The sequence below is a fragment of the Gracilinanus agilis genome, chromosome 2, assembly GCF_016433145.1.
Source record: "Gracilinanus agilis isolate LMUSP501 chromosome 2, AgileGrace, whole genome shotgun sequence".
Taxonomy (NCBI): Eukaryota; Metazoa; Chordata; class Mammalia; order Didelphimorphia; family Didelphidae; genus Gracilinanus; species Gracilinanus agilis.
This window is the reverse complement of record NC_058131.1, coordinates 559,101,208-559,128,417: the sequence shown is the minus strand read 5'-3', so window position 1 is coordinate 559,128,417 and position 27,210 is coordinate 559,101,208. Positions and strand designations below refer to the sequence as shown.

Sequence of the window (27,210 nt, the reverse complement as noted above, 5' to 3'; positions counted from 1 at the left end):
TCCCTTGCCCACTTATCAATTAGGGAATGACTTGATTTTTTTATACAATTGATTTAGCTCCTTGTATATTTGAGTAATTAGACCTCTGTCAGAGTTTTTTGTTATAAAGATTTTTCCTCAGTTTGTTGTTTCCCTTCTGATTTTGGTTGCATTGTTTTTGTTTGTACAAAAATTTTTAATTTAATATGATCAAAATTATTTTAATTTTGTAATTTTTTCTAACTCTCTTGCTTGGTTTTAAAGTCTTTACTTTCCCAGAGATCTGACAAGTAACCTATTCTGTGTTCACTTAATTTACTTATAGTTTCCTTTATATTCAAGCCATTCACCTACTCTGAATTTATCTCGGTGTAGGGTGTGAGATGTTGATCTAAACCTAATCTCTCCCATATTGTTTTCCAGTTTTCCCAGCAGTTTTTTTCAAATAGTGGCTTTTTCTCCCAAAAGTTGGGCTCTTTGGATTTATCATAGACTGTCTTGCTGACATTATTTACCCTTCTGTCTCTTAGCCAGTACCATATTGTTTTGATGACTACTGCTTTATAGTATAGTTTAATATCTGGTACAGCTATGCCACCTTCCTTCACTTTTTTTTTCATTATTTCCATTGATATTCTTGATCTTTTGTTCTTCCAAATGAACTTTATTATGTTTTTTTCTAATTCTGTAAAGAAGTTTCTTGGTAATTTGATAGGTTTGGCACTAAATAAGTAAATTAATTTGGGTAGAATGGTCATTTTTATTATGTTATATTATCCTACCCATGAGCAATCAATGTTTTTCCAATTGTTTAGAAAGTGTTATGTAGATGTCTTTGTATAATTCCTGTGTTTGTTTTGGTAGATAGATTCCCAAGAATTTTATATTGTCTAGAGTGATTTTAAATGGTGTTTCTCTTTCTAACTCTAGCTGCTGTGATGTGTTGGAAATAAATAGAAATGCTGATGATTTGTGTGCATTTATTTTGTATCCTGCAACTTAGCTAAAATTGTTGATTATTTCTACTAGCTTTTTAATTGATTCTCTAGGATTTTTAAAGTAGACCATCATATCATCTGCGAAGAGTGATAGGTTAGTCTCCTCATTGCCTATTTTAATACCTTCAATTTCTTTTTCTTCTCTAATTGCTACTGCTAGTGTTTCTAGTACATTGTTAAATAATAGAGGTGATCATGGGCATCCTTGTTTCACACCTGATATCATTGGGAAGGCTTCTAATTTATCCCCATTGTATATGATGCTTGTTGATGGTTTTAGATATATACTGTTTATTATTTTTAGGAAATGTCCTTCTATTCCTATACTTTCTAGTGTTTTCAATAGGAATGGGTGCTGTATTTTGTCAAAGGCTTTTTCAGCATCTATTGAGATAATCATGTGATTTTTGTTTGTTAGCTTGTTGATATAGTCAATTATGTGGATGTTTTCCTAATATTGAATTATCCTTGCATTCCTGGTATAAATCCTACTTGGTCATGATGGATAACCCTCTTGATCACTTGCTGGAGTCTTATTGCTAGTATTCTATTTAAGATTTTTGCATATATGTTCATTAGGGAGATTGGTCTGTAATTTTCTTTCTCTGTTTTTGATCTACCTGGCTTTGGGATTAGTACTATAGTTGTGCCATGAAAAGAATTTGGTAGAACTCCTTTTTTGTTTATTATATCAAATAATTTGTATAGTGTTGGGATTAGTTGTTCTTTGAATGTTTGATAGAATTCACTTGTGAATCCATCAGACCCTGGTGATTTTTTCTTAGGTTTAGATTTTTTTCTTTGATGGCTTGTTCAATTTCTTTTTCTGATATTGGATTATTTTAAGTATTCTATTTCTTCTGCTGTTATTCTAGGGAATGCATATTTTTGTGAATACTCATCCATATCACCTAGATTGCTATATTTATTGTCATATAATTGGGCAAAATAGTTTTTAATGATTGCCGTAATTTCCCCTTCATTAGAGGTGAGGTCTCCCTTTTCATCTTCAATATTGTTAATTTGCTTTTCTTCTTTCCTTTTTTTATTAGCTTGACCAGTACTATGTCTACTTTATCTGTTTTTTTCAAAATACCAGCTTCTTATTTATTAGTCTTATTTATTAATTCAATAGTTCTTTTACTTAGGATTTTATTAATTTCTCCTTTAATTTTTTTATATTTCTAATTTAGCTTTCATCAAGGGATTTAAAAATTGTTCATTTTCTAGTTTTTTAAGTTGCATGTCCAGTTCATTAGCCTCTGCCCTTCATAATTTGTTAATATATGCTCTCAGTGATATAAATTTTCCCCTTAGAACTGCTTTGGCTGCATCCCATAGGTTTTGATAAAAAGTCTCATCATTGTCATTGTCCTCAATGAAATTATTAATTGTTTATATGATTTGTTCTTTCACTAAATTATTTTGGAGAATCATATTATTTAATTTCCAATTAGTTTTTGGTTTGACTCTCCATGTATCCTTTCTAATAACTATTTTTATTGCATTATGATCTGATAGGGTTACATTTATTATTTCTGCTTTTTTGCATTTGTTTACCTTGTTTCTATGCCCTAGTACATGGTCTATCTTTGTGAATGTTCCATGTACTGCTGAAAAGAAGGTATATTCTTTTTGTCCCTGTTTATTTTTCTTCATATATCTATTAACTCTAAGTTTTCTAGGATTTCATTCACCTCTCTTATCTTTTTATTTATTTTTTATTTGATTTTTCTAGATCTGATAGGGGAAGTTGTGGTCCCCCACCAGTATGTTTTTGCTATCTATTTCAATCTTGATCTCCACTAGCTTCTCCTTTAGAAATTTGGAAGCTATACCGTTTGGTGTATACATGTTGAATACTTATATTTCTTCATTGTTTATACTGCCTTTTATTAGAATGTAATTACCTTCCCTATCTCTTTTATCTAGATCTATTTTTACTTTGGCTCTGTCAGAAATCATGATTGCAACTCTTGCCTTCTTTTTCTCAGTTGAAGAACAATAGATTTTGCTCCAGCCTTTCATTTTTACTTCATGTATGTCTGCCTGTCTCATGTGTGTTTCTCGTAGACAACATATGGTAGGATTTTGGTTTCTAATCCACTCTGCTATTTGCTTCTGTTTTATGGGTGAGTTCATCCCATTCACATTTAGAGTTATAATCATCAACTGTGTATTCCCAGATATTTTGATTCTCTCTCCTTGTCCTGCCCTTTCTTCTTTCACTATTTCCTTCTATATCAGTATTTTGTTTTTAGTCAGTTCCCCTATTGTACTTCCCTTTCTCCCCTCTCCCTTCTTATTGCCCTCTTATTCTTCTTTAGTGTCTTTTTAAGCTCCCTCCACCCCTGCCCTCTCCCTTCCTAGTGTTGCTTCCCTCCCCACTAGTCTTTTTGTTGTTACCCTTCTACTTCTCTATAGGGGCAAATAAAATCTCTGCCCCAATGGATCTGATTGTTCTTTCCTCTTTAAGTTGATTTCAATGCACTTAAGTATGAAATATTTCCTCTCTCCAAAATCTTTAACCTCTAGCGTATTGATCTTCTCCCTTGCTCGCCCCAAATGCTTTTTTATGGAATATAAATTTACTCCATTTTGTTTATTTTTCCATTTTTCTTAATATTATCTTTTTCCCTCTAGTTTTGTATATATCTATATCTATATATCTATATATATCGACAATTTATCCTATACAGTTTGTCACACTTCCCTCTAAGTAAACTTCTTCTAGTTATTACCCTGTTGATAATAACAATTTTTGATATTTGACAATATCTTCTTTTCTTCTAGGAATACAAATCAATTGGACTTATTGAGTCCCTTAAAGAAAAGATTTCCCCCTTCCCTCCCACCCCCAGTTCTTTTGATTACCTTATGTTTATTTTCTTGAATTCTGTGTTTGGGCAGTAAACTCTCTGTTTATGACCAATTTTTCTTTATGATGCTTGGAATTACTCAATTTTATTGAATGACCATACTTTCCACTGCAAAAATATAGTCAGTTTTTTTTAATATAGTCAGTTTTGCTTGACAGTTGATTCTTGTTTGTTGACCTCTAGTTCTCTTGCTTCCTGAAATATTATGTTCCATGCCTTCTGGTCCGTCAATGCAGATGCAAGCAGATCCTGTGTTATCCTAACTGTGGTTCCCTGATATCTGAATGACTTCTTTTTAGCAGCTTGTAATATTTTTTTCTTGGTCTGGTAATTTTTGAATTTGGCTATAATATTCCTATAATTTGTCAGTTGTGGATTGAATGTAGGAGGTGATCTGTGGATTCTTTCAATTTCCACTTTTCCCTCTTGTTTGAGAATGTCAGACCAGCTGTCTTGGATAATGTCCTTTAGGATGATGTTTAAGCTTTTTCTTTTGTCATGATGTTCTGGTAAACCAATAATTCTTAAATTGTCTCTTCTAGCTTTGTTCTCCAGATCTTTGGTTGAATCAATGAGGTGTTTCATATTCTCCTCAATTTTTTCATTTTTTAAATTTTATTTTGTTTTATATATTCTTGCTGCCTTGGAGAGTCATTTGCTTATAGTTGTTGAGTTCTAGTTTTTTAAAGAATGAATTTCATCCCTGGCTTTTTGGTCATCCTTCTCCTTTGGGTCTAATTTTCTTTGTAGATCATCTTTTGCTTTCTTTGCTTCATTTTCAAGCTGGTCAATTCTGGGTTTTAATACCTAATTTTTTTGTTTCAGTTCGTGTATTTCCTTTTTCAAATTTTCTTCAGCCTCCCTTGATTGCTTTTTGAGTTCCTGAAGTTCTCAAGTTAAATGAATTTTGAGATCTTCCAAAGCCTCTTTTTCTGTGTTTACTCATATTTTTTTCCTTCTCTGTTCTGCTAGTTTAATCAGATGGATTTAAAGAGCTTTAATGAAAGATCTTCCCCCAGCTGGCAATGGAGGTTTGTTGTTATGTTCTCTGCAGTCTATGGGGGAGGGGTGTTGGAGTTTCCCTGCCCTCTGAAGCCTTTTTGTCTATCCACTTGATGGGATTAAGCCTAGACTGGATTAGTCTGTATTGCATAATGTGTCCTGAGGCTAAAACCTAAAGAGGAAAAAAAAAAGAAGTAGGGGATCAAGATGGAGTATTTTCACTGAGCTGTCCAGCAATAGTGTCCCCCTGCTCTTTCCTGCTGTTTGACCTGGTTTCCTTTCCTCTTGAAGCCTGTTGTTCTCTATCTAAGTGTGGTAAAGCCAGGCAGTCTGAGGTTTTGCTCTATCTAAGCCACCATCTTCCGAGTGTTTTTGCAGTGTTTCTTTGGCTTTTTCCTTTAGCCACCTCCCTGGTGCCTGTGTTTAACTCCTCAAGTTCGGAGCTAGCAAGGCCCTCTCTCTAGGCTGGTGTGCCCACCTGCCTGGAGATTTCAGGGACCACTAGAGACTCCACACAGCACTTGAGGGAGGGATCCTGGGATTCCCCTTCTATACCCTCAGATCCAATAGTTCAAGAATTAAAGCCTTTTTCTTGGTGTACCTCTTTAGCTATCCAGCAGTAGGCTCCCCCTGCTCTATGCCATTGTTTGATTTGGTCCTCTTTTTCTTGAAGCACATTGTTTTCTATCTCAGTGGGGAAAGGATGTGGATGTTTTAAGATTTGCTCTGTCTAAGCCATCATCTTCCCAGAATTCTGAAACTAGCCCAAGAATACATAAGGTTATTGAGATCACCCTATCATAATACTGATTGATGTTTATCTGGCATTCAACTAACTTTTCAAAAGAACTATCCAAACATAGTTATTATAGAAGTAAGAATGCCCTTGGTGAGGAAGAGAAATGTCCAATAGGGTTAGTCTTATTATGATCGATAATATATTTTTGAAAGGATAACAAGAAAAGCAATGAAATTAAGAAACAACACAGTTGTTTAGGGGTTTATACAACTAATTATCTAAATGAATAGTGTTGAACCTGTAGTCTGGAAAACCTAAGTTCAAATCAACCTCAGACATTTAACTAATCTGTGCCTCTGGGCAAGGAACTTAAATTTTAAACCTCAGTTTTCTTATCTGTAAAGTGGAGATAATAATAATAGCACCTACCTCCCAGATTGTTCCAAGGATGAGATAATATCTATAAAATGCTTTGCAAACCTTAAAGCACTATATAAGTTTTAGCTGCTATTATCTATAATTGTGTTATTATCAAAAAATTGGGAAGAAGTTACTGATTTTTAATTTTTCAAACAGTATATATTAAGTATAGCTTCAATATATTTGTTAACTTTGAGATATTAGCATAACATTCCAACTCAGAGTCAAGTGAATAATTGCACAGTCACATACATAGACTAAATTTAGTAAAGTACATTTCCTTTTACTAGAAGCTCTAGGGGGGCTCAGTGTATTGAATTCCAGGCCCATAGACGAGAGGTCCTGGGTTCAAATGTGGCCTCAGATACTTTCTAGCTGTGTGACCCTGGACAAGTCAATTAACTCCCATTGTCTAGCTCCTGCCACTCCTCGCCTTGGAACCAATACCCAGTATTGATTCCAAGATGGAAGGTAAGGGTTTAAAAAAAGAGAGAGAGAGAACACAGTGGATTGACTCTAAAAATGGAAATTTTGACAATAATAATTACAGATTATCCCAGTGTTGGAGAAATGGGCAGATTATCAGGAAATCAGAGTTACCTACCCAAGGTTTTCTCCATTGAGGTCAGATTTTAAAAGATTAAAAGATGGAAGGAAAGTCACATAAGAACAAAAGCAAAAAATGTCATTGAACTGTAAACGCATCAAAGAGAGCTGAGGCTTTTAAAAAATACTGAAGACGATTTAAAAGGACTTTTTAACTCTTGAGGAACAAGTAGATAAGGAATAAGTCCACAATCCCCCCGCCCACAACTTTTTACCTATTTTCTTTATTATAGTAATTATAATAAAATCAGTACTACCTTTGCAGCAGGAAAAGATATGTGAGTGGAATCTTCTTTTATTGTACTTATCTTTTCTGTTATTTTTTGATCAAAAAAACCCTCCCCAACCATCCTTCCTCTCCATGTGTTTCTCCACCCCCTCACGTCATTAAAATGTTAGCTTCTGGAGAATTGGATCCACTTGCTTTTACATGTATATTCCTAATCCTTTGCATGTAATAAATGGTTTATCAGTACTTTTTCATTCATTCAAAACATAACTACTTCTCTTTTATTGACATAGTTTGTCAGAGAAAAAAATCTACAAACTGGAAAGGGTAGAACAAACACTAATCAAAAAGGTGTTGAAGGTGTGATTGATTAAGGAAGTATGATAATCAATTATCTGAGTTTCAGCAAGTAACTTGTCAATCTCTCCTTCTCTACTTAGAGAAATGATGGAATATGTGCCCTAGGTGAGGGTATAATTAGGGATGCTCATATCTGGTTGAATAATAAGAAAATTGTGATATAGTATAAATAGTACTGGATTTGGAATCAGAAGACTTGGGTTCAAATCCTGTCTCTGTCCCTTATTGCCTATTCGGTAAATCATTTCTTACTTTCTCTGTCTTTAAAATGGTAGATGGAAGAGAAGTAAGTTGAATTAGATGATCTCTAAAAGTGCTTCCAGCTCTAAATGTACAATCCTATAATTGAAGATTGTTGATTGATAGTTCCTTGTCAACCTGAAAGGAAAATTCTGATTGTAACTATATTTTGTACAACAGCTTTATCATTGATTTAAATGATAGAAGCCATTAAAAAAAACTTACCTTCTACCTTAGAATCAATATTGATTCTAAGGCAGAAGAGTGGTAAGAGCTTAGGCAATGGGTGTTTGACTTGCCCAGGGTCATACAGCAAAGAAGCATTGGAGGCCAGATTTGAACTCATCTCCAGGACTGGCTCTTTATCCACTGAGTCACCTAGTTTCCTCCAGAAGTCATTTTTTAAAAAAAAATATTTAGATTATTTTTCCATGGTTACATGATTTGTGACCCACCCCTTAGTCCCCCCCTCCCAGAGATGACAAGCAGTTCCACTGGTTTATACATGTGTCATTAATTAAAAATCTATTTCCATGTTATTCATATTTGCAGTAGAGAGATCTTTTAACATCAAAACCCTAATCACATCCCTATCACACTATGTGATTGATCATATATTTTTCTAATGCATTTCCATTCCTACAGTTCTTTCTCTGGGTGTGGATAGCATTATTTCTGCTAAGTTCCTCTGGATTTGCCTGGGTCATTGCATTGCAGCTGGTAGAGAAATTCATTACATTTGATTTTTCCATAATGTATCAGTCTCTGTGTACAATGTTTTCCTGGTTCTGCTCCTTTTGCTCTGCATCAGTTCCTGGAGGTCTTTCGAGTTTACATGGAATTCCTCCAGTTCATTATTCCTTTCCACACAATAATATTCCATCACTATGAGATTCCACAATTTGTCCAGCCATTCCCCAATTGATGGACACCCCCATATTTTCCAATTTTTGCCTCCATAAAGAGCGTGGCTATAAATATTTTTGTACAAGTATTTTTCCTTGTTATCTCTTTGGGGTACAAACCCAGCAGTGGTATGGCTGCGTCAGAGGGTAGGCATTCTTTTAAATCCCTTTTGGCATAGTTCCAAATTGCACTCCAGAATGGTTGGATTAATTCACAAACTCCACCAGCAGTATATTAGTGTCCCAATTTTGCCATATCCCCTCTAACATTTATCACTTTCCTTTGCTGCCATATTGACCAATCTGCTATGTGTAAGGTGGTACCTCAGAGTTGTTTTTATTTCCATTTCTCTAGTCAGGAGGGATTTAGAACACTTTTTCATGTGATTATTGATAGTTTTGATTTTCTCATGTGAAAATTGTCAATTTGTATCCCTTGACCATTTGTCATTTGGGGAATGGGTTGATTTATTTGTAAATTTGACTTAGTTCCTCATGTATTTGGGAAATTAAACCTTTGTCAGAGAGTTTTCTTATAAAAATGTCCTCCCAATTTGTTGCTTTCCTTCTAATTTTGGTTGCATTGGTTTTGTTTGTACTAAACTTTTTTAATTTGATATAATCAAAGTCATTAATTTTACATTTTGCAATTTTTCTCTATCTTTTGCTTGGTCTTAAATTCCTTCCTTTCCCACAGATCTGACAGGTATACTAATCTATGTTCACCTACTTTATTTATGATTTCACTCTTTATATTTAAGTCATATACCTATTTTGAATTTTTCTGGGTATAGAGTGTTAGACGGTGAGCTAAGCCTAATTTTTTCCCATACTGTTTTCCAATTTTCCCAGCAATTTTTGTCAAATAGTGAGTTCTTGTCTCTAAAGTTGGAATCTTTGGGTTCATCAAACACTAGTTTTTGGAGGTCATTTACCCCTAGTCTATTCCATTGATCCACTCTTCTGTCTCTTAGCCAGTACCATATTGTTTTGATGACCTCTGCTTTATAGTACAGTTTAAGATCTGGTACTGCTACCCCCATGCCCTTCACATTTTTTTTTTCATTATTTCTCTTGATATTCTTGATGTTTTGTTCTTACAAATGAACTTTGTTATTCTTTTTTCTAATTCTATAAAAAAGTTTTTTGGTAGTTTGATAGGTAATGGCACTGAGAAATGGATTAATTTGGGTAGGGTAGGGTTGTCATTTTTATTATATTAGTTCATCTTATCCAGGAGCAATTAATGTTTTTCCAGTTGTTTAGATCTAGTTTTAATTGTGTGAAAAAGTGTTTTGTAGTTGTGTTCATATAATTCCTGTGTTTGTCTTAACAGACAAATTTCTAAATATTTTATATTGTCTAGAGCAGGGGTCAGCAACGTATGGCTCTCAAGCCATATCTGGCTCTTTTGAGGGCCAGATATGGCTCTTTCTGCAGGAGCCATAAAGTCAATTTTTTTCAGGCGCTGTTACAGGAGTGCGCACTGTTACAGGAACGTGCACTGTGAGCACTGTACGGCTCTCACGAAATTACATTTAAAAAAATATGGCGTTTATGGCTCTCACGGCCAAAAAGGTTGCCAACCCTTGGTCTAGAGTGATTTTAAATGGGTTTTCTTTTTCTAACTCCTACTGCTGAATTTTGTTGGAAATATATAGAAATGCTGCTGATTTATGTGGGTTTATCTTGTACCTTGCTACTTTGTTGAAGTTGTTAATTATTTCTACTAGTCTTTTAGTTGATTTTTCTGGGGTTCTTTTCGTGTACCATCATATCATCTGCAAAGTGTTTAGTCTCCTCATTGCCTAATTTAATCCCTTCAATTTCTTTTTCTTCCCTAATTGCTACTGCTAGTGTTTCTAGAACAATATTGAGTCATAGAGGTGATAATGGGCATCCTTGCTTCACTCCTGATCTTATTGGGAATGCTTCTAACTTGTCCTTACTGCAGATGATACTTGCTGATGGTTTTAAATACATACTGTTTATTATTTTGAGGAATGGCCCTTCCAGAAGTCACTTTTAATAAGATGTGCATATGGCACAACACCAGAAATTATCCAGAAAGAATTAAGGTCCCCACAAATGTCTCCATATAATGGAACAATGGACCAATGCTAAGATGATAACATTCTATAGGGATAGATTTAAAGTTAAGCTCAGGCTTACACTCAGGTATCATCAAACAAGTATTAGATATTGTAATGGCATTTTATATGTGTGTTTTGGGGGGGGCTAGTTGACTACAAACTTTAATGTGAGTTAGTAATAAGGGTCAAATGCCAAAGCAAAATCAATTTAGATTGAATTAAGACATGAAAGTATCTGTCACTAGGAAGTAGCCGCCTTATGGATTGATGAGATCACATCTAGAGTATTAAGATCAATTCTATGTACCATATTTTTAGATGAATATTTGTAAATCAGAGCATGCCCAGAAGAGGATAATCAGGGTAGTAAGAAGACTTATTTTAGCCATATCATGAAAAATAGTTGAGTTAAAAATATTTCGCCTGTAGGAGAGATTTAGGGGGCACACAATTTAGTTATCTTTATTTTAAGGCCATCATGTGGAAAAAAATTTGACTAATCTCCTATTTCTAAACCAAGACAGTAGATAGATGGAGAGAGATTTTGACCAAGAAATAGATGATTGTTTTGTATACTTAAAGCAAATCTAAACTGGAATGGACTGAGGTGTGGCTAATTTTCTGTTTTTCAGTGGATTTGAGCAGAATCTAGATGATCTTCTGATAGGAATGTTGAATGGAGAAATACTCTAATGTGGAAAGACCAAGAAACCTATATGGTTCCTTCTAATACCCTGTGGGTAAAAGATGAGTGGTCAGGAAATGGAAATGTTATGGGAATCAAAAGCAGTGATAATTTAAAACCCTAAGTGGACATATTCTGCAAGGGAATTATTTCAGTCTTAGACAAATTCTCCTATCATGAATATCTCATCATTAGATTGCTTAATGAAAACAAAAATTCTGTAACCATGAAATCTAGTAAATTTTCTAAATTCAATAATTGTACAGTACAAACTTTTGTAATATTGAATATTGCCAGAATTGGGTTACCATATTTTTGTTATATTAGCATTTATTAACTAGATTTGAACTGTAGTTGATGCTGTTTGATAATATTATGAACTCGGAAAAGCCCTTTTAATGTGGGCAAAAGAAGTATCTTAAAGAAGAACATTATTAAATTCATTTTCAGGCAACATAATAGGGCTGTGAACTGTTGAGAAGCAATAGCAAATAACCTTTCAGATTTCCATGCATATTTTAGCTCTATAGCCAACTGCAAGTCTCAGATAGACTCCATAAATAGTAATTACAGCTAGGAATTGAAGAATAATCTTAACATTTTCATAGTCAAAAGTATTCTTGCTCTCCATTCAGTCTTTTCAGCTATCACAGATTTCATACAGTTATACAAACAATAAATCATGACATAGAATTTTGAAATTAGAATGAACCTTAGTATAAAACAATTACTTTACCTGCTCCTCCCCTTTCCCCCACTTATTTTACCTATGAAATATATCCAGATTCACAAATCACTTAGCAGGCAAATCAGGACTATAATGTAAAACTCCCAATTCCCAATCTAGTGCTTTTTTCTACTATACCATCTGTATAACCTCTTTTTAAATCATTGAAAACTAAATTGTAGGAAAGAATATTGTCTAAACCTTTTATCTACCATAGTATCTATTCTGGTAACATGAGCAATAATAACAAAGTTTCTACTTAAAAATTCCAAATCGTTTTTGGGAGTAATTTTAATTACTAATTGTTTTAGAAAGTTGTTAGTTTGTTTAGAAATATATTGTTTTTTAAAAAAATATTTTCCTCTAATCCTTTGTAACTAGCAAGAAGTTGAGAAGTTTACAGACCTAGAGAAACTCTACCTCTACCTTCAGCTGCCTTCTGGTCTCAGCAATGGAGAGAAAAGGTATATCTATGTATTTTTTCAGTTTCTGATATTGGTGAAAAAACCATGTAGACAATCCTCTGTTTTTTTATTTTTTTGTTATATTTTTTGTTTTTGTTTTTGTTATATTTCTGAAAACTGTCAGAATATACTTGGAGAAAAAAAGTCATTTTTAGTATTTATACAGTTTTTATTTGCATAAGTAAAAATCTGTAGTCTTCTTATTAGTTAGTGTTTTTAAGGTTAAACCAAATGCCTACTTTGGCTTTATTTTAGCAACAGGATGCTACACATTTGTCCAGTTTTTGAAAATTAGAAACCACAAACCAATTACTATGATAAGGAATAAAACATTAGGAATTTTTTAAGTTGTTTATTGAAATGAGAAGTTGTAGATTACAAATACTGCCTTAGGTTTGTGATAAATTCAAAGTTCTTTTCTGATTTGCTGTTTGGGACCTACTCCAGATCCACACTTTACCAGTTTTATGGTCTTGCTGATGCAAGTACATCCTTCAGCCAACTAGATCTTCTATGTCTTCAAAATGCTGGGTAACTCTTGTTCATTCTCTACCAACCTAACATATTAATATATTGTCTTAATTTAATTTATCTTTCAAAGGTTTGGCCAGAATATTTTGGAAGGAGTGTGTTAGCAATTGCTGTGGTTACATAGTTTGCCAAAATATTATGTTTAAGAATCTTGGGCTCAGGAATCTTGGTTGCATCCATAGCCAATCTGCTCCTAACATTTAGATTAAGAAAGTTTTTGATAACAAACCTAATTAAAGACTTGCTTTATTAAATTTAAGTCATAGGCTAATTGCACAGTTGTAGTTTGGATGGAGGATGATGTTTTCTGCTGCTGCCACATTTTTAAAACTATCCACTAGGTCATAAGTTCCTTATGTCTTGGTAAAGGAAATACCCACAGCAGCAGAACTATAGAACATATCTGACCTTTACTTAATCTTCCTTCAGCTTGTGATTCTAGAAATAAAGCAACTGTGATTAAAGGCAATTCTAAATCTCTACAATGTCAACAAAATGCTTAGAAATCATATGTATTATTAACCGAAGAGACTTAGCCTTTTCCTTCTGTTAATATGTATAGTTCTCGATAAATGAATGCAACCAGATCTTAAAGAAATTGAAATATCCTAAGGCATAAAGTACAGAGAACCTGCTCTCCACTGGTCCAGGGGCTCCAAGGGGGTGTGACAGCATCAACAGATTAAAACGAATGGACAGTCAGCGTTCCAATCATGTATCCCAAAGACTGTTCCAGCAGCCTAGGGCTGGCTTTATTTTTTATAAAGGAATATTCTAAAATGATATCCCATTGAAAACCTAACTCCTAATGAAGAAGGGAAATTGGTTTATGACATTCCTCAAGGGACACATTGTTTAATCTTCTAGACTTGATCATATTTTAGCACATTTTAAATTCTAAAGGAAGTGTCATCTGGAGGAGAGGTAAGACTAGAAGTAGGAAAATCTGGGTTCTTATACTTATTCATGTGCCAGATGTGACTTCAGGCAAGTGACTTATTTCAGTGTCTGTTCCTCAATCCTCATCTGTGAAATAGGAATATTGATATGTGCTCCACTAATATCAAAGGACTATAGGAACTAAATAAGATGATAATGAGAAAGTACATTAAGGGGGCAGCTGGATGGCTCAGTGGCCAGGCCTAGAGACGGGAAGTCCTAAATTCAAATCTGGTCTCAGACACTTCCCAGCTGAGTGATCCTGGGCAAGTCACTTAACCCCCATTGCCTAGCCCTTACCACTCTTCTGCCTTGGAGCCAATACACAATATTGACTCCAAGAAGGAAGGTAAGGGTTTTTTAAAAAATTTTTAAAAAGAGAGAAAATACATTAAAAAACACAATGCTATACATACAAGTGTAAGATAATGTTATTCAGAATGAAAAACTAGCACTTCCTCTAAATTTGTCCTCTTTAAACTAAGGCTTTTATGAAATCCCCTTGCTTGTTATGGTCTTACTTATTTTGAAAAATCATGTTCCTGCATTGTTTTCACCAGCCTTGATTGTTGGCTCATCATAATAAAGTATTGTTAATACATTCATTTGGTTATTTTTGGCATGCCACCTACCTCTCTATGTCCTGCCCTAACTTCTTTCAGTACTCAGGAAACCCTTTGCCCAGATAATTCTTATAATAAAGTGGAATCTTTGGTGAGAAAACTTAGACTCAAAGAAAATAAACAACCTTCCTCTATACCAGGGGTCAGCAACCTTTTTGGCCGTGAGAGCCATAAACGCCACATTTTTTAAAATGTAATTTCGTGAGGGCCGTACAGTGCTCGCAGTGTGCGTCCTGTAACAGTGCCTGAAAAAAATTGACTTTATGGCTCCTGCAGAAAGAACCATACATTGCCGACCCCTGATCTATACCAATGGGGCCATATAAGAAATACAAACCTTTTCTTATGAAGAGTAATTCTGAAGAAGCAATACTGTTTCATGCTCCATAGTTCATTAGAGGAATTCATAGATATTATTACTGTCTATGATGACTCTGCTTCACAGGAATAGAGGTGGTGGCTATATGTCAGACTTGTCGTGGTAAATTGGGAGGTGTGCTATCTTCTAGGAACATATATTTAAGTTATGACAGGGAGCCTTCTGAGAGTCATAAACCCAACAATTACTATTCATTTCTGCTTACTTCTGTGGGTACCATTTATGTAGTTAGAAGATACCTGGAAGGCAACTGTAGAAACTTCTGGGTAAAATATTGAAGGAATTAGAAACATATCTTTTTTCTATTTTGAAAGAGAAGACATAAAAAGTGATGGTGTCAAAGAGAAGGATTTCATTTTCTAGGCTGTAGTCTATGATCCCATAATCATGGGATTTTAGAAAGTAGCTTGGGAAAGATGTATTTGGTAAATTTGCCAGCCTGAGCAAGAGGACTTCATTTTGGAGGAGGGGGGGGAAACCCCAAATAAAACATAAATGCAAATATGAAGACCAACATGTATAAAACAGCATAGTACAATTTACATCATTCATCAGTAATTATCAGGTGAAAAGGAACAGGGAGCTTTTCAGAAACTTTATGACCTCATGACTTTTCTTTCAGCACACAGTAAAGTAACATTCTTGGACTTTTCTCTCTGCTTAAAATTACTTCTGATTTAATAAAACAGAATCTCTGTTGTGGTGCTGGACTTGCTGCCTATATTCCTTAAATCTTGCCCTTCTGGCTTCTACCTCTTATCACAGAATTTCAGAGTTGATAAGGAATCTTCTATCATTGGAATGTGATCATCTAGTCTGGCTTTACTTAAAGAAGAAACCCCTAATCAGCCTACCTGATAAGTGGATATCTAACATTTATGGGAAAACCTCTCTAATGAGGAGGACCCCACACTCCACTTCTTAGGTAGCGCTTCTACTTTTGAACAGTGTTGGTTTTTAGGGAATTTCTCTTTATATCAAACCTAAATCTACCTATTGGAGTTTATCAAAAAATCCCTAATCTTCCTTCTAGAAGACAGATTTTCAAATAATTTTGAAGATACCTGTCATATCACCTAAACCTTTTCTGGGCTAAGCATCCTTACTTCCTGGCTCCAGTCATCCAGTCATCATGTAGAATAAATCTGAGGCCTTTTATCATTCTGGTTACCTTTCTATGGGCACTCCAATTTATCAATGTCCTTCCTAAAATGTAGTGTCCAAAACAGAGAACACATTGCTATAGATATTATCTCAGCAATGCTGAGAACAGCAAGACTGCCATGTCCTTATTCCTAGGAACTATGTTTCTCTCCATACAGACTAGTTAGTATCAAAAAAATTTGCCTGAATGAATATTTGCTAATTGCTTACTTTGTGCAAAGTTCTGTGGCAAGTGCTGGTAATACAAATAGAAAAATACAACAATCTTGGGCTCTCAAGGAGCTCACATTCTCATGAGGGAGATAATCACACATGTAAATCAGATGTAAAGATCTCACAATCTGTGGAATACAGTGGGAAAGCATCAAGTAATTCATTTTCTTTAATGTCCTCTCTACTAATAAGATCATATCAGTTTATGATGTTGAACAGTTTGATAGCACCAAGGAAATTGGTGGTGAGAACTTTTCTTTTCTGAGTCTCAAGTAGCTATGGAGTCTGCTGAGGAGGAAAAAAGGACTTTAGAGCCCTTAGAAACATTTTCTAAGTTTCTTCCGCACAGGAGTTATTTCACTGGATGCTGGCTTTCATATCACATGTTGAAGTTGCAGTTCAAATATTTTTTTCCCCCATTCAAACTGCTGTATAGCCTCCCCTCTCCAGTTTGGGCCTTGTGAAGTTGATTTGTAAAAAACATAGATTCTGTGTGTCATTTATTTAATGTGTCCATTTTTAAAAGTAACAAAACCTTGAACTGAATTAATAGAAAGTATAGTAATGTCTTCATTATGGGACTCTACTTGTTAGAAATCATTCTGGAGTGTCGTATTCAATTCCAAACACTACATTTTAAGAGAGATCTCCAACCCAAAGAGTGTCTGGAGTGTGAGAATTAAGTGTGGAGGCTGAAAACTATATCATATGGGTAAAAATTTAAAGAACTAGAAATATTTAGCCTATAAAAGAATAGGCAGAGGAGATATGATAGCTTCTTTCAGATATTTAAGTAACTTTCTTCTAATTAAAAAAGTTATCGTTATATATCATTTCAGAGAGTTTAATTGAGACCAGTGATTAAACATTATAAATAGATTTTAATTTAATACAAAGAATATTATGACAGTTATAACTGCCTACCAGTAAAGAAGATTGCTTTGTGAAGTAATATATTTGACTAGTTAATTTTGTTTTCTGCCCAAATTTCAGTACATTACGAATATTGATTTCAGGAATCATGACTTTCTCAACTGATATTGTTCAGGCTAAACAGATTAAAGTAGGATTATGAAGTCCTAAGACATTGATTAGTTGGAAATTTATACAGAGGAGGAGAAAGAAAAGATTTATAGGAAAGGATTTTAGTCTAGAAAAATGAAGACTGAAAGGGGACCTGACATGATTACTATTTTCAAGTATTTTAAGGTTATCATATAAAAGAAAAATTAAACTGACTTTGCCAGAATATTACATATTGGTAGAAATAATAAAGGCAAATTTCTGAGCAAAACTGACAATTAGGAGCTGCCCACTGTCTCAAAAAAGCAATGAGTTCGTCCTCTATGCAAATCTTCATGCAAAAAAAGAGATGACAAATCCCCATCCTCCAAATAACCATTTGCTAGGATTGTTGTAGAGAGTAATCATTTTTCCAGTATAGAATTGGATTGAGTGATTTCTGAAGTTCCTTCCAACTATAATATTAAACAACCCTTAAATTTCAAAACTAATACTAGTAGCCATCATTAATCATATGTGTACTTTGTATTTTCTTCCTCACTGTCATATCTCTTTTTGTCTGTCTTCATACTCTAATTGGTATTCTCTTTCATATTCCTATTCTTTAGCAATCTAGTTTTTCTTTTTTAAAATATTTCTTCAAAATTCATTTTATCTGCCAAGTTTTCAGTGGTGGTAATATGCCAGTTTATTTTAGGGTGTATATATATATGTAAGAAAGAAAATGAAATTAAAATTAATTTAAGATTTGATGTTATGGTTTAGTTGGTGGATGCTCTTAAATTCATTTAATAAGTTTTTTGTATGTAGAACTCTATAAATAATAGTAACTCAATGAACTATCAATCAGTCAAAACCTGAATCAAATCAATAGTTCCAAGTAAATGTTTCCATAAGTTATGTCTATTATGCATTTCATAATATTTTTGAATAAAATTATTACAATACAGAGATGTATCTAATATAGATCTACTTAATGTTGAATTTTTCTCCCTTTCATATTTTATTTAGCTAATGTTCTAATGTTTTCCTAAGTGCCAGGAAACTAAAAACTAGTTGGATATTTTTGGTGTCATTTTACGAAAAATTTTATAATCTAGAAAATTCTTCAGGCAAAGCAGATTGTCACCAAAACTTCCATTTGATTATTTTTACTAAATCATATGTCAGTACTATTTGTTCTGCATCTCTTGGCCAGTTAGAGGGAGGCACTTGAATGAATTTTTAATTGGAAAAAATAATCTTTGCAGAAAGTTTAGCCAGGACTACTAGAGATAGAAAAGAGAGGAAGAAATAATGAACTATTACTGAAACTGAAAAACTCTTCCTTGCTGGTTATTTTCAGGAATTTACTAGTTATTATAAGTTTGGTTTGCTATTTCTTACTTTCAGGCTGTTTTATAATAAAGAAGTTTAGGTCTGTCTAAAAAAGTCACAAAATGAGACACTGTTTCAGCTAAAATATAATTTTTTTTTGACCAGTGATCAGAGTTCCATGTCATCTAGCCGTGCCCAGCAAATGCATGCCTTTTCCTGGATCAGAAATACATTGGAGGAACATCCTGAGACTTCACTACCTAAACAGGAAGTCTATGATGAATATAAGTAAGTACTTTGTGGAGGTGCCAGGTCTACTGATGCATAAAGGGATTTGAGTATTATACAGTTCTCACATACTGTTATTTGCTTCATTATCAGTGAATACCAAGCTGAAGTCTTTAAAATCATGAATGGTATGGATGAACATGGACTTATTCAGCAATTCCCAGAATTTGAGGGCACCCTTTGAAGCTTTAAAGAGAGAAATTTGGGACAAATAAATGGAAGTGCACAGCAGGTAGTAAACTTGAGGAACCTAGTTACTGGCAAAAAAAAATCTTCAAAAAAGGTTTGGATAAAGTAATAAATGACAGATTTGTAATGGATTATGAAGGGAAACTAGGTTGGGTTTTGGGTTGTTTTTACTTTCTGGTGGGGGGAAGAGGTACATCCCTATTGTTCTGAAGTTAATATCAGAGGAACAACTCTGCCTTCTTACATCACATCCCTTCATGCTGTTGTACCTGACCTATCATAACACTTCAGTATGAATTTCTTCCTTGTGCACAACCCTATAGTATGCACTAAAGGCAATGACACTTGGGATTTTTAAGTCCACAAACTTATTTAGGATCCCCACAAATCTTCATAAACCTTCTTATAAAAAAGCAGGAAAGATTACCAAACAATAAGTTAGAAGAGGTGATCATAGGAAAGGAAATAGAAATAGAGTTCTAGAAAAAAGCAAATCAGGAAAGGAAACCTGTGACAATAACAAACGAGATGAGCAGCATATGATGGAAACTAGGAAAAGAGGAAGCCAGTGCAAGTAACTTTTTTTTTATTTTAAACCCTTACCTTCTGTCTTAGAATGATGCAGAGTTTTGGTTCTAAAGAAGAAAAGTGGAAAGGGCTAGGAAGTGTCTGAGATCAAATTTGAAACCAGGACCTCCCATTTCCAGGCCTCACTCTATCCACTGAGCCATCTCACTGCCTCTAATGCCAGTATAGTGACATGGTTTGAGAATAGTTATAGTTCCATAAACAATTAGTCAGCAGAATTTAATCAAAATGCCTGCTGTGTCCAAGTTACTTTAGTTAATACAAATAGCTGCTATATCTGTGATCTTAACCTTGCCAAATTTCCCCAGTTATACAACTTAGATATCCTAGATGTCCTGACCTCATTTAAAGAAACAAAGAACCTAAGAGAACTTACTGAACTCAATGGTGTGGGTTATAACAGAATCAGAATTTTGTGGTTGGAAGAGATTTTTAAAGATAAACTCCTTTAACCTGTTCTTACTGCAGGAAAAGAAACTGAGGCCTAGAGAGAATAATTGGCTTGGCTATCATCATTCTGGTAGAGATAGAATTAGAACCTAGATTCCTTATTTACCACCAAATACTTTATCCTAAATTACCTAGGAAGGGATTTCAGAGACTTCTACAAAAAAGTCTTCATTTTAAAGACAGTTATAAAAATAATTAATTTAAACATTTTTATCAGTGACTTAAATGAAAATAGATCCTTGTTAAAAATGATTGACATCAAACTTGAATAGCATAGCTAATATCCTAATAAAATAGAGGAATAGTTAGAAACAAAGTCCAGCATGAACTAGTGAAGAATAATTCATTTAGTATAAAAATACTTCAGTATAGCCTACATGATTTATGAGTTATTAAAATATGTAAGTCATAGAACATGTGTTAAATAATATAACTTGCTGAGAAGTATGCTGTTGAGTTGTTGACATAGGAATGTGGCAAGATGATTTCCAGGAAAGTCCTACTCCAGTGCTTAATTTTATTGTAGAGATCACCCTAGTTTCTTAAAGATTGTGCCAGTAGAGTTCAAGTTCTGTTGATTTCTCCAAGCAATTTATTTTATTTTTTTAAACCTTTACCTTCTGTCTTGGAGCCAATTGGCTCCAAGTCAGAAGGGTGGTAAGGGTAGGCAATGGAGGTCAAGTGACTTACCCAGGGTCACACAGCTGAGAAGTGTCTGAGGTCAGATTTGAACCTAGGACCTCCCATCTCTAGGTTGGCTCTCAATCCACTGAGCTACCCAGCTGACCCCTCTCTAAGCAATTTAATATCTCATCATTGTAGCACTTTAGAGGTATGCAACACCAAGGTTTGCTATAAATGAGGCATTTCTATCACTACCACAACTCATGGAAGTACTCTACCAAGACACAGTTGTAATATGCATATGTGAAATGAATTCTTATGCTAGTGAAATTGTATTTTTATGGTATATTGAAGTGATATATGGATATTCTGTCTGTTTTGAGCCTATATAGCTTAACAAATGGGAAGGTTTTGGAAGATTAAGGTGGATAGATAGCAAGACATAATTTAAAGAGTTAGAAGATAGACTGAAGAAACTGCCTGATGAATAAAAAGTTTTCATGTATATAAGTGTAATACTATGGCAACAAAGTTTTCAGACTCCAATTAGAAAATATCAGTAGTTTTGTTTGCAGCCAGGAGTTAAGGTAAATATACAAAAAACTTTACAATAAGGCTTTTTCCTGATGGTAGTTTGGGTTTTTATATAAAATGGCTTTTTTAAATTAATTTTTAAAGTTGAAGTTTGTTCATTGAAATTAATACAAATTTTAACTAAAAACTAGACATCCTCTTATAATTAAAATTATAAGATGAAATCTTCTGAAACTCAAAATTCAGTATTACTACAAGGCACTAAGTAGAAGCAGTGTTGGTGTTAATATTGTTTTCTATTTATTTAAGCTATTCTTATTGTTAGAATATCAACACCTAGAGAGTAGAATTGTTTTATTCTTTGTATTTGTATCTCCATCACCTGGTATGATTCCTAGCATTTAATAGGCACTTAATAAATGGAGATTGATTGATAAGAGCCTTCTAGTTATTTTGTCAGCGGAGAGCTAAAACAAAAGAAACAATACCTATTGCTGATCTCCCTTTGAAAAGTAACCGTAACCAAAACTACTTCCCTTCTCTAATTTTTTGTTTGGCTAACCTTTTGATATTGTTTTTTACTATTTTATTATCTGTAATCAGTATTCTCATTTCACTAGAAGTCATATGTATTTAAGATGCTTGGTTTTAAATTTCGTGGATCTCAAAATCTGAACTAAATACATTAATTGCAAAAATCTTCTGTCTTCCAACTACTATCTCCCTGCCATTATACTTGTTGTCTACTCTTTTTCTTCCTCAAATAATCTGGTACTTATTTATTTTTGCTTGTTTATCAGTGTAAACTCTTTAAGGGCAGAGACTATTTTTCTGGTTTTGTGTGTCTTACCTATCATCAATGTCTTGCATGTAGTAAGTACTAAATAAATGCTTGCTAAATTGTAATCTAATCATCTTAAATCTGTGAGTATATTTCTAAAGTTTACTAAAGAAAATCTGTCATGTTCAAATATAACCAGTAGGAAAGTGGGTAGAATGAACCAATCCTAAATCTCCAATGTATGTAAATGCTCAGACAAAAAAAAAAAAGCTCTTATTTCTCTAATTACACATAAAGAAGTGTAAAAATGATTTGTAAATTAATTTCTTGTTAAATAATTTATAATTTATTTCCTGATTTAGCAGTCCCAAAAATAAATTTAACTGCTAGTCCATTAAATTACAACCACTCAATGGAAAACTGCTATATTTTCTTATTGGAAGTTTAACTCTACGTTGACTACATGGCACTCATTCACTCATGCACTCCTTTTTCTGTAATCATTGTATTTGTTGATAATTTCTTAATTGCTTGAAGCTATAAGAAGTTTGAATCTTTTCATGTGTATATATAACTTTCCTTAGTGTCCTTATCCTCACTTACCATCCAAGTCAGGTATCTATATAAATCAAGGTAAAATAAATCCTGAGAAGTTTAAAGGTATAATTAATCCTATTAATATACTCTTCTTTACTTAGGATGGTTAAGATATCAAATTTATAATGTGTGATTAATAGATATTACTTGATCAGTATAAACATCTAAATAATGTGTAGTATTTATTCCAATAACTGTTTTATTTAGAAATAGAATGCTTACACACATGATCATAATTCTGCCTCAGTTTTAACAGTTAAGTTTTTGTGATTTGAAATATACATTGCAATCAGTACAAATAAATTAATTTTTATTCCCAAATGGTAGGTAAATACAAGTATGTAATGTATCTTTTCAATTTAATTCCAGCATCTCTGAAAATTTTCTTTTAATATGACATTCCCTTTTATATTATCAATAATATGATAAAAATATATTCTTTGCTTTGTTACCTAAAAACTACTGTACATTCTCTAATAGCATTATAGGAGAGATCCATAGGATCATAGATTTAGAGTGGGAATGGAGTAGAGATCATCTTGTCCCATCTTCATTTTACAGATAAGGAAAGTAAGGCTCCCAGAGATTAAAAGGCTTCTTCACAGTCAGTGAGAGATAGAGCAGGAATTTAAGTCCAGGTCCTTTGACTCCAAAGCCACCATTCTTTGCCCAGTCTCATACTGCATTTCATGCTAGGTGTTGATGTATAATGTATTTCTTTTTACCCTTTTTGCTCAAAAGCTAAAAGCTTCAATGATATTTTACCATGTATATTAGGATATAATTCTCTAGAATAACATTTTAGTCACATTCTCTTGATGGTCTGTGTCTCCTGGTTTCTTCCTTACCCCTAAAGTACAAGTAGTTTCTTCTTATAGTAATTTTATTTTCCCCCTTTTTTCCCACCAAACACATGATTAAATAATTTTAACTAGAAAGATGAAACTACTTCCTTATATCTCTTTTATGTAAAGACTGATTCTGGTGACTCTCCAGAAATGACTATAACATAGTCTACAGCAGATCCTATAGCAGTTGGGATCTGAACTAGATAGGATAATTTCTTTGGCTCCTTTCTTAATACTTATTCTTCCTTTATCCATCTTCTGGTTGTCTTAGAGGAAAAGAAGGAGTAGATTCATAGAATTGAGAGCTGAAGGGTCCTTAGAGTTTATATAGTCCAACCCCCCTCCTCCTTTTATAGATGAGGACTTTAATAATAAGTGATTTTAATAAACAGTCAGTTGGAACTAGAACCCAGATTTTGAGATTCCTTGTCTGGTAATTTTTTTCATTTTGCCCTAAGATGTAGCTCACAAATATGCCCATTGTATAACATATCTTCCCTGACAAATGTCATTCTACCTTTAGATTTTTCATAGTCAAACCTTTAGTGGTCATTGTATATCTACTTCTTTATCACATATTCCTTGATCCAGTGCAATTCAGTTTCCATTCTTACCCCATTTCTAAGGTCCCGAAGGGAACCATGTTTTAGTCAGGCACCATGCTCATTCCTATGAAATACTAGCAGATAAAGTGAATGTGTTTCCTATATTTCCAACTTTACCACTATCTCTATATCATCACAGACATACCAACTAGGACCCTGTTCTTGGATAAATTTAGCATCTGTCTTTAATTTTTTTTCCCCACCACAATCCTGATAAATCCCTGTTGCTGATTCATTTTACTCATTGACCTTACACCCTTCTCCTCCCAGTTCCTTCTCCATTCCACTGAATTTAATACTTATCACAGATAAGCATTGCAACATTGGTCTTGTTGATCACATAGGATCATAGTTAATCCTGAGATGTTAGACTTAATGCTTCCTCTTTGGAACCAGTCTTTATCAATTATGTCATGCATAGTTGTTAAACATAAACATTTAATATAAACATATGTTGAACATAATTATTAAGCATTCTAACTGGGACCCACTTTCAAACTATCCTTCCTACTTCTTACCACTTCTTTTGTGTCTTAAATTTTTAAAGTAAAGTAAAATAAAATTGTTTACTCAGACTTTTGCAAATACATGCATTATGTATAAATGTAATGGGCTTTAGAAATGGAATTACTTTTAATAGGGTTAAGGAGTCAAGTTAAGAAATTTTTAGCTTTAGTTTAAAAAATAGATCACGAAACATACCCTTTAAAAAAGCAAATGATCTAATTTTAAGAATAACAGTATGTTACACTGTGAATATATTGTTCCTCACTCTTTTAATATACTGCATAAATATACGTTAACACTGAGTTAGGTGTTGTGACACTATTTCTTGTTCAGTCCACATGCAATCTTAAGTTGTAAAGCATGAAAACAAAAGATCCCCATTTACCCTGAAATGACTCTGTGCTTTATAGCATTGTTTTAAAAATGATAGTCAGTGATCAAATTGAATTAGCCTTAGTTGTTCCAGAAAACAAAGTGAGATTTCAGCAGTAAAAGTTTCAGGGCAGGAAATTTTAGCTCAGTAAATAAAGAAGAATGTTCCTTAAATTGGTGACCTGGAGAAGCAATATATTCCATGTCATCACAGTTATTCAGGCAAAGGCTTAATGACCATCCCATATACTCAAAGAATTTTGGAACTGAAAGAGACCTCAGAGATCACTGTAAGGCTGAAGATCTATTGAAGAAGAAGTCAAAATATCCCAGCAGTTTACCTACTCTGGTTTAGTCCTGGCCAGGCTTAACCAGAGGGAAGCTACATTGATTCTTCATCTGCCAGCAGTTGAGATTTCATTAGCAACCAGTAGAATAGGGTCTCCTATACCACAGTCCTTTACTCTTATCCTTCTTGTTAATATAAAGTTTAAAGTACTTTCCTAAAGCAGTGTCAAAACTTGTTTTGGGAAGGGAGAAATCGCAGTCAGAATACAAGGCATTATCCTAGCTAAAGAGCCCAAAGCAATATATCAATTAACCCCAGGTGGGTCCTGAAAGGATATACCTCTTAGACCTGAAGGATCCTGCCTGGGCAACTGTTATAAGGGAGAAGGGTTATCTTATTCTCTCTGTACATCAATTTACAATCTCAAACATATCAAGAGACTCCCAATAATTATAACATCACGTACTCATAAAATCAGAGAATGTTAGAGCTGAAAGGAACCTTACCAATCATGTCTTTCAAACTCTTCATTTTACAAATGAACAAAGATCCATGGATGTTAACATATGAACCTGTGGTTATATTCCTAACTAGAATTAGAATTCAAATATCTTGATATTCTGGGACTTTAGTGGGATTTACAGAAAGTATTCTTTTATTGGATAGGAACTAAGTGAATCTTGAATGCTATTTTCAATTCTTTAAGATTCTTTAAAAGTCATGAGAATGTCACAGACAATGAAAATCTTTGTGACTTTTATTTTAATCAAAACTCTGTTATCTCTTTTTATCCAGTTTGTTTATACTGTGTATATATAAAATTATGTATATTTTATGTATTAGAGTACAATTTTAAGTCACAATTACTATTTTCTTCTTGACATTGCCTGCTATTTGACCTTGTTATTCAGTTATTTTTTTCAGTCATGTCTGACTCTTTGTGATCCTGTTTGGAGTTTTCTTGGCAAAGATACTTGAGTGATTGGTCATTTCTTTCACCAGCTCATTTTATAGATGAGCATCTGGGCCAGATTTAGTGACTTGTCCAGGGGGACACGCAGCTAGTAAGTGTCTGAGGCCAAATTTGAACTTAGCAAAATGACTCTCCCTGATTCCAGGCCTGGCTTTGCCACCTAGCTGCTCCTACTATTTGGCCTGGCTTCAGTTATTTAATGTCTGTTTAAATACTTACAAAGTAGTATAATATCTTCTTCTTAGAAGATACTTTCCTCCAAAATGTAGAAACATTATCTTTATCAAAAGGTATATTTTGTTGCTTCATAACTTAATTTTCTAGTGGGAGTCAAAAGTGAAAAACAGAATTCTGTCTGCCTTTAATTTTCTATTTTTTTGAGACTGGATCTCTGTATCTCATAGATTGGAAGTACAAGGGCTATTCCTGGGCATTATCCCTCTCTGATCAGCATGAGAACTTTGCCTGCTCTCTTTCTGCCTTGCACCATTTCTCCCCTCAGGCAATCTAGTGACCTCCTGCTCCTTGTGACTCATCATGTTAATGCCAAATCTCTTATGAATCAAATTAACCCACTGCAGCTCCTAACTTGTAAATTTAAGAGATCTACTAGCCCCCCTAGTAACTGGAATTACAGGTATCTGCCACCATGTCTAGCTATGGTTGTCTCTAAAATCACCAGGTCTCATAAATTATGCCTGATTGGCAAATTTACATTGATCTTACTCACATCAACTTGCCTCCTTTTGCTTCCCCTATAACTATCCTAAGAAACTAGAAGTGTATTTATTGCCTTTAGAAAATTATAATTAATGTACTATCACAGAGTCTTACCAAATACAGAGAATTTAAAAAAGAGAGCAGATACATTAAACTTCTCATTAGGATAATTGTTTCTTTTGCCTTGATTTCCTTGAAGCCCTATTTTGTTGTTCTTGTTTTCTTTTCTTCAACTCAGATAACTTTTATCATATATTTGTTTCTTTAAAGTTTAGTTTATAGTTTTATTTACATTTTGTTCTGAATTTCTTTGGCATGGTCCTTATACAC

General features: G+C 33.8%; 1 protein-coding gene across 1 annotated transcript in view; it reads left to right on the top strand.

Annotated features, from left to right (window-relative positions):
* Positions 1-27,210, top strand: part of RFX7 (regulatory factor X7) — a 176,217-nt gene that overhangs the window by 134,690 nt on the left and 14,317 nt on the right. The window contains exons 3-4 of the mRNA XM_044665297.1: positions 12,244-12,326; positions 18,681-18,803. Coding sequence (XP_044521232.1) covers positions 12,244-12,326; positions 18,681-18,803 — 206 coding nt within the window. The remainder of the gene's footprint in view (positions 1-12,243; positions 12,327-18,680; positions 18,804-27,210) is intronic.